The sequence below is a fragment of the Vidua macroura genome, chromosome 3, assembly GCF_024509145.1.
Source record: "Vidua macroura isolate BioBank_ID:100142 chromosome 3, ASM2450914v1, whole genome shotgun sequence".
Classification (NCBI taxonomy): Eukaryota; Metazoa; Chordata; class Aves; order Passeriformes; family Viduidae; genus Vidua; species Vidua macroura.
This window is the reverse complement of record NC_071573.1, coordinates 59,810,769-59,825,270: the sequence shown is the minus strand read 5'-3', so window position 1 is coordinate 59,825,270 and position 14,502 is coordinate 59,810,769. Positions and strand designations below refer to the sequence as shown.

Sequence of the window (14,502 nt, the reverse complement as noted above, 5' to 3'; positions counted from 1 at the left end):
TCCTGTGAGTTTGGTAACCTTATTATAGAAAATCTGCAACTACGAGCAGTATGGGACAGGTTTTAACCTTCTGCTACAGCATGAATAGGCAGAGAAACAGTAGAAGCAGCTTTGGCTTCTGTTCCAAGAAACAATGACCATTAATCTGGCAAAATGGGGGGACATCAGACACTGGGAGAATGAAGTAAGATTGAATTACACTCCAACTCCAAACACAAGGCTTCCTATAAGTCGCAGTTTAAAACCACTAAAAATTTATGATTACTTTCAATTCAGGAAATCACAAAAATATCACATAAGCCCTCTTTCTTGTCTCTTTCCTCTAGATACTTGATCTAATTTCAAATGTTATGAATACCAGTATTTTTTCTCTGACCAGAGTCTTAACTTTACGTACAAAACCAAAAAGGATTTGAAATAAACAGATGTCAGAACATATTACATAACCTCTAAGTTGTAACTAACTAGTACTAGGAAAGGAAACTGTTCTTGACATTCAAAAAAAAAAAATGATCAGACAAAACAGAGGGAAAAGAGTTTTACCATTTATTTTATTGCACATATTAAAATATGTAGCAGCTACAATATGTATTGCACTGATGTCCTATGGAATACCTACTGAATATTTACTGTGCCATTCCTTTTTCTAGTTCTTATACATGTAGGGCCTGATTCAATTGCCTGCTGCATGTTGTGAAAAGTTTACCACTTTTCAACAGGCTGTCAGGCATCTGCTGGTCTCTTGCTGTTAGCTGCATGCTTCCTACAGCAATTTTTTCTTTTAGGGTTTGTACTTTTCCCCCTCTCTTCTCATCTGATCAAGGGAAAAGAGACCAGTTCACAATTAAGAGAAGGGTCAAATAACGACAATTCACATCTTTCTAATGTGAGACAAGTAGAGATTTTTATCATATATTAACTTACAATGTTAAGAATGCTATCACAAAATTTTAAAATGTCCATCATACTGTTCCTTCTCTTTACCCTTCCTTCTTCAGACAGAATTGCTGGGTACAGTCTCAAACTGAATTTTTGTTGAATGTGCTATGCAGCCCAGCAATCCACAGGAAAACCCAAAAGAAAAAAAAAAAAAAAGGATAAGTGTGTTATCTGATATGGTTCAATCTACAGTAAAGTCATGCATAGCCAATGTCTTTTCTTATTGAAACTGCTGCACTTAACCTGTAAGTTCTACATACCTCTAAGTAACCTCTGAATCTGAGTTCCTTAAAATAGAAGAAGACAATTTCAGAGGATTATTGATTTTCTAAAAGGTCCACCATCTGTGCCCCTTTGCCGCGAATTTTTTTCCTCACAGCTACCAAAACAGCCAATCTGGGATCTTTAAATAGAATATAACAGTTTGAGAAAGCTATAGGCTTACTAAAATGACCTACACAGAGCTAGAACACTCATATCTCAAATCTTCCATCCCATGTATTACAGCCCGTAGTGCTGGCTTTTGCTCTCCCTTAGTAGTGAGTAGTGACCACCTCTGAAGAAGTTGGTTGAGTGTTTTATCATTAATGCAGAGTGGTGGGAATGTGTGTAGTGTAAATACTCTCTCAGTTCCTTTTAAGATCCTACTAGGTGTAACACACCCCATCTCCCAGACAGGGGGTTTCCACGGATATGGTGTGTAATTTCTCTTCATATTTCTTGCAAAAATGTAAAGATTTGACCTTAAGCTTTGTAGCTGGAAAATTCTAGTCTAAAGCACTTGCAATAAATTACTCCACCTGCTGCATCCTATTTCTATGTAACTTTTGCTTTTATGTTTTCCTGCTTTTAGTTATATTGATCTGTTTTCTATCTACTCAACTGCTCATGTAGGACACACCCATATGATCAGCTTTAGAAGCAGCACCTCTGTAAGCTGTCACAACTTAAACCATGTTAAAAGTGAATATGGAGAGAAATCACTACCTTCTCCAACTGTAGCATCTTTGTCAAATTAGTCAGCTGAAAAAAGGATAATTTAGTTCAGAAAGTCAATAAAAAGAAGATATCTTGTCTCTTATCTTTGAAATTAACAACTCATATATTTACTTCACTCTAGGATTGTTTTACTACAAAATAAAATGTTATTTCTTTCAATTTATTGATCTTGTTATCCTTTGTCTCTTTTTTTCATTTATGAAAAATTTGCAGATATTAATCTTATAATAAATCGAAAAATACCAATAGTTCATCATTCAAAATATTCTATTTCATAATTTTTTCTATCCAAACTTTTTTCTGATTGTGATCTGAAAGTACAGTTTTTAGTGATTATTGATGAAGTAGACAGAAAATTATGATGATATTGACAGAAAATGTCAAAATACACATAGAAAAGAGTTGAATAGTTGAATGTGACAGTCTTTGGGTCAATAGGTCCCTGCAGAAGAATTAATTAATAACAGGTGTTAAAAGTAATCCCTCAACTGCACAAGAGTTCTGCAGGTACAACCAATACAGCCCTTCTCCAGGGTTCTCAATTCCCTTTGCTGTTGTTTGCGATGAGCAAAACACAAGTAATCTGGGAATAATCTAAGCAAAACAAGCAAGGTGTTACTAGGACTTGTTAATTCACATTTCAGAAGAAAAATTAGAAACTTAGGCTATTTTAAGCTGATAGAAAAGGAAGGGAGAGGGGAAGGTAAGGTGGTGTGCTTCACAGCACAGGCAGAACAAAACAAATGAAGAATTAATATACTGAAATACAAGCCACCAATTAGTCCCGCCAGTGGAAAGCACCAAATGGCCTTCAACCACCTTGATATGGCCCATCCAAAGCTGCCTTTTCACACTGAGCAGTATTTTAGTGGTAGAAGAAGGGCTGAGGTGGCTGAACTGGCCTGGGCAAGGAGAGAGCAAGGCAGGTCAAAGGAGACCTCCACATCCCCCATATTCGGCTGGTTCCAGGCACCTGCACAGCCCTGACCTGCAGCCAGACTGCCGGTCCCAGGCTGTGCAGATACCACTCACTACCTGCAATTTCCACCAAAGGAAGCAGAAATGGCCAACAGAATTGCCTGCAATTGTCCAGTGGTGAATCTGCGGGATTAGAGGTGATGTTCTGGTCCAGGGCTGCTCCACAGACTTTAAACATAATTTTTAAACTCTGTAGAAACACATTTTCTTCCTTTCTGAGTGGACCATGTTGCACTGCTGGTCATGTTGCTTGAATGAGATACTGACTTCTGCTAAATTGTCACAGCAAGAAATAAAAATCACTATCGCTATTATTATGGGCTGATAAAAAAAAAATATCAGCCCATAAAATTAGAAAAGCTGGATGCACCAGAATGTTTTGCATCACCAAATAGGGTCATCTTCCATCTGTACTTACACACTAAAATAGCTGCATAGCAGAACCCAGCTATCACTTTGCTGTCTGATCTGTGGGAAAGGGGTGCAGTGCAGTAACCACTGGGGAGACATAGCTGAAGCTTTGCCCATGCAACCTTTGACAAATATTATAGGGGCTTTATTTATATTTCATTTATTCCCTTTTTGAAAAATCTAACCTTTAATTTCCCTGAGGGAATGTACCCACCTTCCTAAATGATAACTTATTTTCATAAGGAATGAAGTGTAGCACATGGAAAGGCAGGCAGTTTTACCAAAAGTAGGCCATCATACCATAAATTAACCCACATTTAAAATATTTTTCAGCTACAGAATGAAAAATTACTTTTATAAAATCAGGCTGAGATTGGTTTACCATGTCTGCAGTCCTGTGAGTAGGTAAAGATGATGGGAGTGTTTTCAGTTGGAAAAAGTTCTGGCTCTGTTCTCATCCCCTAGCTCATTTGGAAAGATTGGTGTAACTAGGGTGTTAACTTTCAGACAGTGATATCTAAATAACTACCTCCTGTGATTCAAGCATGAGTGCTTCCACTGACTCATGGATGCAATGGTTCTTCGGTGTCTTGGCCATGTAACTTGTGATAGTGTACACACAGCAGAGAATCTGGATAATGTATCCTGTACATGTTTCAGTGTGCTGGGTCATTTCTCAGAATCCAGCACATTTCTTAGGTTATTGTATTGTCTTTCTGGATCTAAGTCCACTCATAGGTTACCTGTTACTGTATGTGACAGTAAATGCAAATACTGAAAAGATAAAGGAACCTATATAAATACTTGCAGTTTTCTGAAAGGAATTCCAGGAGTTGCTAATAAATTTATAAAGAATAGAACAGGAAGAGTACACTGAAGATAGTCTGAGTATTGCAACTGCAGTGACTATTTTCAAAGTGTTTTTTAATCAAATTATAAAGCATAAATTATAGACCTGCAGGCAGAGCTGAAATAATCCATCAGAAGGTGTCATTGCACAAGTCCTTAGGTGCTAAGAAGTTAGTAAAAATATCAACTATTGGAGAAAGGTAGTCAAGAAAACAAAACAACCGACTAATGAATCAACAACAACAGAAAAAAAGCCAAATCAAAACTGTACAAACCAGATAATATTTAGCCCTAAGAAAACTATGCTAGAGGTGAACAAGAATGAAATTGAAAAGCTATCTAAGAAAATTACTTCTTTCACAGGGATGGTGGTTTTGGTGATCTAAGGAAATGGGTGAAAGATGGTATAATTAGAGTCAAGAGAGAAAAATCCAACAGGAAGGTGAGATGCTACACACAACTGTATAAGAAGATGTGCAGGGTTTGTAGGAGCCCCAAGGTACTGGCATGATTTCATGGAGCTGGCTGTGTTGTGGGCCAAAGCATGACACTGGGCCAATGTCAGTTTTGACCATGGAGCAGACCAGAAACTTGTTGGGAGAGTGAATTTCAAGAGATGATGGATGGAATCACTCACAGACATATTTACCACATCCATGTTTTGGAGAGGATGGTTCCACACCTGTACGTGCACATAGCACAGGGGCAAAGCCCACACTTTGCATTTGTAGGGCCTGAAATCTTAACAAAGTCAGACCAATACTACACCAGGTGTGAGCTCCAGAGCCTGGATGGAGTTGTGATTTGGCAACTTAAGGTATTCAACAAAGTATTGCAACACAGTCAGTCCTGAGGAAGAAAACCAGATTAAAAAATTGTTTACACATTGAATAAAAAGATCTGCTGGGGAAAGTTTTCTAGGGAAAAAGATGTCCTTCAGTACACAATCTCTTCTTTGAATCTTTTTTCTCCATCCTGCATTTTAGTGGAAATGCGTAATTAAAAATAAAAGTGAAAACATTCCTCTTTTCTTACAGGAAAAATTGGAATGTTCTTGGTTTATATACAGCTAAAAAGATTCATGGCTGTCTTTTGAAAAACTGCACATCCTTTCTAATGTCAATGTTCACTGTAATGCTTCATCAATGCTCTGTTGCTGCTGCAGCCATTAAGGCTGACATACAACTGATCCGGAAGGAAGATAATTTGATTAGGTTCTATAAACAGAAGAATAAATAAATGACTGTAATAAATTACTGTTATAGCTGTATATGCCCTTTTGTCAGCAATTTCTTGGAACAGTTACTTTCATTTACCTAATTTTCATTAAAACTAATTAAAATGTTGTAGGATTTTTTGTTAAAAAACATTGTAGCTGAAAAATAGATGCAATTTAGCACTAATTTACCTGAACTTATCTGACTTCTTTGACATATTTTAGTTTTGAGTAGAAAAATTAATACTGAAATTTTTAATTTAAATAATGAAGAATTAATTTTCAAACTATGCTAAAAGATCAACACAGAGCTTGCAAAAGTAAACCCATTTATTTCTCAAAGTTTTCAGATGGTGTTTTTGCAACTGAAGGATTTAGCTTTTTTTTTTTTTTTTTACCCCTGTCTTAATACAAGGTGTTGCTGACATTTTTTGTTAAAGCTGCTTTTGCCTATGGGCTCCACAAGAGGGTAGGAAATCCTTCCTGAATGTTTAAGCTGTGACAGAAAAGATTAAAAGAATAAAATAGAGTTTAACAATTCTGACGACAAGCAGGCACTGCAGAAATACCTGCGAGTTCCTGATCTGCAAATCATCTGAGGGTAAGAATATAGCCCTTTTCTGAATAAAAAATCACTGTCTTTGAAGAGAACTCTGAATGTTGCTGTTTGAGGCATTGCAACAGGGAGGCTGAGTTCAGATTTCCTGGGTGGGATACTCTTAACCACATCTAGCTGTCCTGCATGTTCAAACTGGGATGTACCAAAAAGGAAAAGGACCATGGACATGCTCCTAGACTGAGGCCCTCACCTGGATGTGGAAGCTTGAACTTCCTCCTGAAACCAGAATTGTCCTTCCTCTGAGGGCAATGTCAACTCTTGCTGGAATCAAGACGTCCTAACCATTTCGTCTGATTCTTTGAGGAATGAGAACACTGTCTGTATTTGATATAGACCAGAATTCATGCTAAACAGTCCACTTGTGTTTAATTCCACTGTGTAGAGTGGAAAAATAGATAATGTATGATAATGTTTTTCAGGGGGAAAAAAACCCAACCCCCCAAAAAACCCACCGAAACAAAACAAAAAAACTAACACAGACACTTATGTTCCCCTGTGTACCAGCAGGTGTGGTCCACAGAAAAAAAAGTCCCTTTTATTCTGATGAGCTAGGTTTTGTGCCAAGCAGTGGGGTATTTTTTAGTAGAAAGTTTAGCACCAGCATCAAGCTTAACAGCAGGGAGAACAGCATGGCATGCCACAAAGTCACTCGAGAGCAAAATTACACCATCTGACAGATCTGCAAGAGCCCTTAGCCAGAAGAACTACTAAAGACCTACTGACAGGTTGCAAGTCGTTTGGCAAAACTAGCTAAGTAGATACTCATTTAACATCCAAGGGCACACATTGAACACACAGAAGGACATGACACACTGAAACCTCACAGACAGGTCAATATTATTCCCTGAAGATGTGCTGTCTAAGACAAAAATTGTCACTGTAGGAAATGTCGTGTACTGGGTTGACTCTAAATTATTTATGCTATATGTTAATGAAGTAATTTTATCATTACTTAAATGTCTCCAATTGCATTGTGTGTCACAATGACATTAAACACTTACAAGAGCTTTCAGGAATATCTAAATGTTTCTTTAGAGACTTAGGCATCTAACATTTATGTAGCACATTCTTGTGCAACTAACAGAAGGGATTTAAACTCTGCAAAATAGTTGAGTACCATGGAAAATACTGCTCGCAGCAAACATTGTGAAGACACTTAAAAAGGATCTGTATTTGTCTCTGAGACTAATGTTATAATTTTTTGTGTTCCATCATTTGACTCATGGTCTCACTGTTGGGAGGATATCAGGGACCATATATAATTTGTTAGCTTTCAATAAAAACCCATCACGGACTAGTTATAACACACAGACAAATCTGGCATGCAAATTTCTCTGAAGAAGGCAGATTGAGCTGCATGCAGACAGTATCTGGCACAGCTGGCTGCAACACCGTTTCTGCTGCAACAGTTCACCTCTCCCTCCCATTGCTGACACACTACAGGTCCTATCACCCCCAAACACTGCGTATCTCACATGGCTCAGCTCCAAAAGGAGGAGCAGAAAGTTCCTGGTGACATCTCAGATGTGACCCTGGCCACTAAGGTGTTGTGTGAAAGGTGTTGTATGCAAAGGTTGCCCTCTGCTTCCCCAGATAGCTGGCCCCCAGGAATGCACTGCAGGAGCAAAACTAGATTAAGATGAGTTTAGAAAAACCTGAGGCAGCAGCACAGGCTCTGAAAGTCAGGGCTAGGCTGTGTTGGAGATCCAGCTTTCCAGAACTGAGTCTCTGGCTGCAATCAATCTGGCTGCTCAGGTTTCTTGCTTGCCCCAAGCACCTCTCTGGCTGCCCTTGTGTTTAATCCAGGGGCCTTCCAAGGCATACATGGAGCAATGTTATGGGACAGCACATTATCCACCTTGCAGGTGCCTAAAGGCTTTATTGCATCCAGCTCTGCTCTGTTCCCTGGTCTGGCTATTCAGCTAGCGACAACTGTGCACAAAGAAACAACTTGTGTCAAATTAAAGACCTTGGGGTTTATGTTTCAATTGAGAAAGGTGAGAGCCTTACACAACAATTCAGATAAGTCTGTGACCTTCCAGATCCTTGCTGTCTTAAGTGTTTCAGGGTTGATGTGAAACTTGAATTCTGCAGATCCAAAATAGCATGTGTTTATGTTATCACAGATCCATTAAGAAGTTTTCAGCAAACAAAACAAGCAGCCATCACTGGCATGGCATGCCAGTGCAGATGTGATAAGCCAACAAGTGGATGAACGTGGATGGCTTTTTGGTAGTCCCTCTTTAATAAGGGTAGAGTATACACTGTAGGTGTAGTGCAAAAGGTAAATCAGGGGTACAATTCACAATAAAACCACTTTAGTGCCTGCATTCACTAAAGACAACTCAGTTAAGCTCATTTTAAACATGTAACTGATGTGAATGTTGACAGTGCTTCTTTCTGATTTCACAGGGAGGTCAGCATGGCAAGGACTTAAGTTAGATGTTCCAGTTCAGTGTGAAGGTACGGTGAGATGTTAGCAGGTGTATTTTATAACATCTGGAGCCTGACATCTAAACAAAGACCAGACAAGCACAAAGCTGAGTGCGAGCCATGCTCTGGTTCCTGAGTACTCCTTCCCAAGTACAAAGCACACAGAAAATAAAGGGTGAAATCCTGATTCTATTGTTTTCAGGGGTAAAGATCAACTTCAAGCCAAAATTACACTCCCATTCTATTTGCTTGGGAATAGCAGGAGACTACACATCTGCTAACGTCTCCTTCACAAATTGAACCTGGGATACATTCAGTTTAGGGTTATTACGAGTGAACCCTAAGAAAGATTAGCTGCATAAATACAAGACTAGGTGAAATACTGAGTTTATGGGCTGTATGTAAATAATTTCTGAAATTAAAAAGAATTCTACAGGACTGACTCATAAAATTCATATTGCATTCATACTGAAACATGAATATTCAGGAATCCACTGTTTCTTCTTCATTTCTAGAGATAGTCTCACTTATAGAATCTATTGCTGTGACTGATCTTCAGATAAAATTTTTATTGTACAAAAATGTGGATTAAATATTTTGTCTTTTAAGATATATTTAAATGTTTTCCGAAGCCATGGATAGAAAAATCTATATATTAATGGATTGCAGAAAGAATTTAGATATCCAAGCCAGTTTAGAGAATCAAACAGAGGCAAAGGAGTGGAAAATTTTAAAAATGAATCAATTAAGATTGCAAAAAAACAAGAAAACAAACATATTAAGAAACCCAGCATAACAATACTCAAACTCTTAGCAACTTTCCTGTCTTTATTCTTAGAAAGCTCAAGCTTCTTATTATTTTTTGAGAGCCTGTGTGCCTGGCTCAACTTTGATGTGTGCCTTTGGGAGACAGTAAAAATTTTAACATAAATGCCTATATAATGCAAGCAGGAGCAGATAAACAGACTGTAAATAAGAAAGCCCCCCACAGTTTGTTGAACACAATCAGGCACAAGCCCAAGCACTTATTCAACATTTCATAGCCCTCAATTTCAGAAGCATAAGCTTCTGAGAAAACCACACCAACAGCAAAAAGCAGCAGGCACTGACCAGCACACAGCCAATTTGTTTTATGGCTGTGGCAGTCATGGTGCTGGAGTAATGCAGAGGGTGGCAGATTGCATAAAACCGATCCATGGCAATGGAACAAAGATGGAAAATGGAAGCTAAACTGAGCATCAAGTCAAAACTAATGAACCTTGCAGCATATAATTCCAAAAACCCAGCAGTTCTCTACAGACCTCACCATGCTGTAGGGCATAATGGCAAAGCCCAGCAGAAAATCTGTTATAGCCATGGATAAGATGAGGAAATTGTTTGGAGAATGGAGCTGCTTGAAATACAAGATGTAAATGATTATGGCCAGATTCCCAAAGACGGTGAGAACGAAGACTGCTGTTATGAATAAATACATAACCCCCCGTATTCCTGCTGACCTAAGGTTCTCAAGAGAGGATTTGTTTCCAAACTCAGAACAATCAGTCAAATCCTTTCATATATTTGGAGAAATCCTTTCCGAGACTTTTCTTTCGAAGTGCAGTTCCATCAGCAGATTTAATTTTCACAAGTTTCCAAAATATTCCAAATCCTAACATGAGAATACAAGGTAAAGTAAGTCAAGAGCATGAACTCCATAACTAAATGAAATGCAATAATGCAGAAGCAAATACCCTTTGCACTTAATTTTTATTATGATCCTATGAGATTGCAGTAAGGTATATTCTGCTCCACCAGACCTAACTCATAATCTGATTGGACAACAGCATCAAGCATTTTTCTTATGCTTTCCTAATTTATTCATGTCTTGGGTTTAAATAGAGTCCCTGTGGCCTCATTAACACATCTCATTTGCACATCACCCTCACACTGGGAAACAGCCTTATGCAGTCTGTGATTAGAGCTAATGAGAGAAAGTGACCTGGGACTTCATTACAGTCACTGTGCCAGACAAGGCTCTCTGTAAATAGAGGGCAAGGAGGCTCTTTTAGGTGCCACCTTTAGGTAATAGGACACCAGAGGAAAAAGTTACTCCTGAAACTTTCTGAGTTGGGCCATGCCCAAAGCTGGCTTTTATTTTAGTTTATTAACCAGCCTTCTAGGATTAGGTGAAGCTCACCAGCAATCTGTATGTGGAAACTCCTTCTTCTGCAGAGAATAAATATTGGTGACACCTTGGTTAGACTGGCTTTCCCAGAGAGTTTTTCATCTATACATTGAAAATTTCCTTTACTATTTCCACTTACATTAAATAGTATATGGTGGTCTTATGCAGCCACAATGTTTGGATGCCCTTTCTATTGGTTTTGGCTGGGAAAGGGTTAATTTTCTTTTTAGTAGTTTGTGTGGTGTTGTGTTTTGGATTTGTGATGAAAGCAGTGTTGACAACTCACACACAATCCCCATTTAAGCTAAGACTGAGCAGCGCTTACACAGTATTAAGGCCTTCTCTTTGAGTAGCCTGGGGGTGCACAATGGTTTGGGAAGGGACATCTGAACCCAGCTGACCAGAGAGATATTCCACACCGTATGATGGGCTCAGCAATAAAAACCTTGGGGGAAGAAGGAGGAACTGGAGTGTTGGGAATTACAGTGTTTTTTTCCCCAAGTAACCATGACAAAAGGTGGAGCCCTGCTTTCCTCAAAATGGCTGAAGGTCTGCTTTGTGGGTGGGAAGTAGTGATGAATTCCTTAATTTGCTTTACTTGCATACATGGCTTTTGCTCTACCTATTAGACTGTCTTTATCAACATTTTTTTCTGACTTCTGGAGTGTGGCTCTGGTTTCTATGGATTTATAAGTATTAGCTTTGCAGTAGGTTCCAGGCACTGTCTGCAGGGACATGCCCTATTTGAACTACAGTCTGTCCTGCAAGCAAGCTGGGATCCTACTCATTCACAAATTCCTTCTGCAACCAGAAAACAATGCTTGAGAGAAGCCACAACAAGTTATGAAAAGAAAATTACCAGCTGTAAACTCTGGTAGAGCTGGAATTATCTGGAAACACAGTAATATTTCCAGATTTTTTGGGAGATAGGGCCATAAGGAATAAAGGGAAAGAAACAACTTCATTGACTTCCTGAAGGGTCTACATAATATGTGCCGATCTTACTAAATATACTTTAAAATGCCTTAGATTGCATTTGTCATAGAGGATCTAGCTTTCTTTCAATCTAAATTATGACCAGACAAAGGAGGTATCACCTGGCAGCACTTCTGAAATTGTTACTTCAAGTGAGATCAAAATGTACCAAGTAATCACACATTTTATTTTCAGAAAGTAACACTGAGGGTGAGAATATTAACTAGAGCAGGGCCAGACTCACTGGAGATGAAGAAAGAAAATAATTACCCATTATATAGCAGAAAGAATTTTTTTTTAATTTTATCTTGCTTTATTTTTGTGAGATTAAGTATTAAAGTAGTCATATTGTCATTAGCCAGGATCCACAGTAGAAGTGCTGATGTGGTGTACGTTTCATTGTTCCTTTTTACATCATTTCTAGGAGGGCAAACTTTGCAAGATGGCAATGACACAGTAATATACACAATTTCAGATCCTGATACTTTGCCCTGCTGAAATGTATCATCACTCAACTTTTTAGCTTTCCAGCACAGAGTGCTTCAGTACTCTACAAAGTACAGAAAACAAAGACAAGATACAGATGTGATGCACTTTTACAAGAAACACAAATGGAGGACATACTGCTGAGTATAGCTCTTACTTTAGTACAGAGTCATCAATTTCTCTCCATGGTCTCTTCTCAGATACTGATCATTTCCTGCCCACTCCCAGTACAGTTCCTTCATAATTCAGCTGAGTTCAACCACAGGATTTCTTCACAATCTTCTATATGCTTTCCTCGAAAACTCTAACAGCATTGCCATGAGACAAAATAACATGTCCAAGCAAAAAAAAAAGTTCTCTAAGATGCAATGTAGCAAATAATTTTTTCACATCTAAGCATTCATTAGATAAACACAATTTTCTGGCATTCTCAGGTGCAATGCAGCTTTTTTACGATTGCTTTTCACTTCATGCTTCATTTTTTTTCTTGTCTTTGATCTTGTTAAACACACTTTTGATCTCATTAAGCAGCAAAGCCTTTAAGTGACAAACTCATAAGTGACAAGTACTAGCTGAAATGGAAACAGAAAGAGCAGCACAACCTTTCTCTGTCTCACCTTCTCTCCATGGAGTTTGTGGGTATGGCTGGCTGTTGCCCTATTTTGAGCTTTGCACACATATGGAAGGGGAAGGACAAAACTTGGAGGGCTTTGGGTTATTAGCCAAAGATGCCAAGAAATCCAAAGGAAAAGGTTTCTCTGCTCTTTCTAGAGGAGAACACAAATGAACACAAATATTGTAATATAAATACACCTTGTTCAAGAAATTAATCTGTTGTGTCAGAATATTTTTTTAATTATGAAGATTAGGGATATAAACTGCTATAAGTTTTTTTTAAATGGAAGTCTTGCTTTTCTGTGCATTGCAAATAAATAGATATAATCAAAACACCACATACAAAACCCAATCTGGAATGAAAGAATATGTAAAACACAATGGTTGCTTATCTGCTTGAACTACATTTGGTAAATAGGTAAACAAATTTTGGAAGGAATTTCCTTCCTTCACAGCTCTTACATCTGTGAGTTCAGCCTCCAGGCAAAAGTTCAAAGCCATGAATCCAACCATTTAAAGCATATTAGTCTGAAAACAAATGAGTCCTGGAAGACTCCTGTTGAAAAACTTTTCCAAACAGAATCATCTTCAATGCCCTGCGAAACCACATGTAAAAAAATGCATAAACAATTGGGTTAAGTGTAGAATTTAAATAGCCAAACCAAACCAAAGCATCAATGAGAACAGGAGGTATCACGTAATTCATAAATGGATTGGTAGCTGTAAAGAAGAAGAATGGAGTCCAGCAGATGAGAAACGCTCCCATTATGATACCTAAAGTCTTAGCAGCTTTCCTTTCTCTGCAGAATGAAATGTGGTGCTTCATTTCAAACTGCATTTTTTTCCTGCTAATTGCATTGATGGATCTTGCCTGCTTCCTGGCTACAGAGTATATTTTCCTATAGATGCACAGCATAACAAATCCAGGGATGTAAAAAGACACTATGGAGGCCACAATACCTGAAGTTTCACTAAAAATGAGAAAACATCCTCCTGCACAGTGGACATGATTATAAATCTTTTCTGCCCCTCTCAAGTTTAGGTCTAGAAAGATCATCCCAAAAGCAAAAGCAGCAGGGACCATCCAGCTTATACACACCATGACCACGATGACAAAAGTATTTATCTTTGATTTGTATCTTAAAGGGTCACACACAGCATAGTAACGGTCGATGGATATGAAGGAAAGATGGAAGATAGAAGCTGTGCTCAGCATAATGTCCATGCTCGTGTGGATCTTGCAGAAGAACTCCCCAAAATACCAGCAGTGCTCAACAGACCGCACCATACTGCAAGGCATGATGAAGAATCCCAGCAGGAAGTCTACTGTAGCCATTGAAAGTATCAGGAAATTTGTAGGTGTGTGGAGCTGCTTGAAATGTGATATTGAGATGATAACTGTCAGATTTCCAACCACTGTGGCCAGAATAATGCAAACCATGAAGATGTACATGGAAATACGGATGCTGTTCGACCAGCTGCTCCTTATGCAAGAGCCATTTACGGATTCACAGCACAATTGCATCCTTACTGGAGTCTCAAATCCACGTAGGTATGCAGCACAGATATTGTTTTTCCTAAATCTGAGGTATGTTTATGACTAATTTTCGATTTTCTAGATGGGAAGAGCTGCAGAGAGGAAAATAAAAGGGCATTGTAAACATCTTCATTTGGTTGGATGTGTAGGAAATTCACATCTCATTATTTAGGAAGGATGAAAGTATTTTGTAATTACATTTATCAGAATGACATTTTTATAATCTGACTTCCCTGGAAATGAGAATCTCCTTTGGAGAAATAAACTGCATAATGGGCTGT

The 14,502-nt window shown here is 38.4% G+C and overlaps 2 protein-coding genes across 2 annotated transcripts; both read right to left on the bottom strand.

The window, feature by feature from the left end:
- Positions 1 to 8,980: 8,980 nt before the first annotated feature.
- LOC128804945 (trace amine-associated receptor 2-like) lies at positions 8,981 to 13,185 on the bottom strand. The gene is given in 6 exon segments (XM_053973290.1): positions 8,981 to 9,384; positions 9,387 to 9,540; positions 9,542 to 9,569; positions 9,571 to 9,696; positions 9,698 to 9,993; positions 13,147 to 13,185. Coding segments are annotated over 6 exon segments (1,047 nt in total).
- A 22-nt stretch (positions 13,186 to 13,207) lies between these two features.
- Positions 13,208 to 14,224, bottom strand: TAAR1 (trace amine associated receptor 1). Its single transcript, XM_053973715.1, has one exon. The coding sequence runs from the start codon at positions 14,207 to 14,209 to the stop codon at positions 13,208 to 13,210; it is 1,002 nt and encodes a 333-aa protein (XP_053829690.1). The 5' UTR covers positions 14,210 to 14,224.
- Between the last annotated feature and the right edge of the window lie 278 nt (positions 14,225 to 14,502).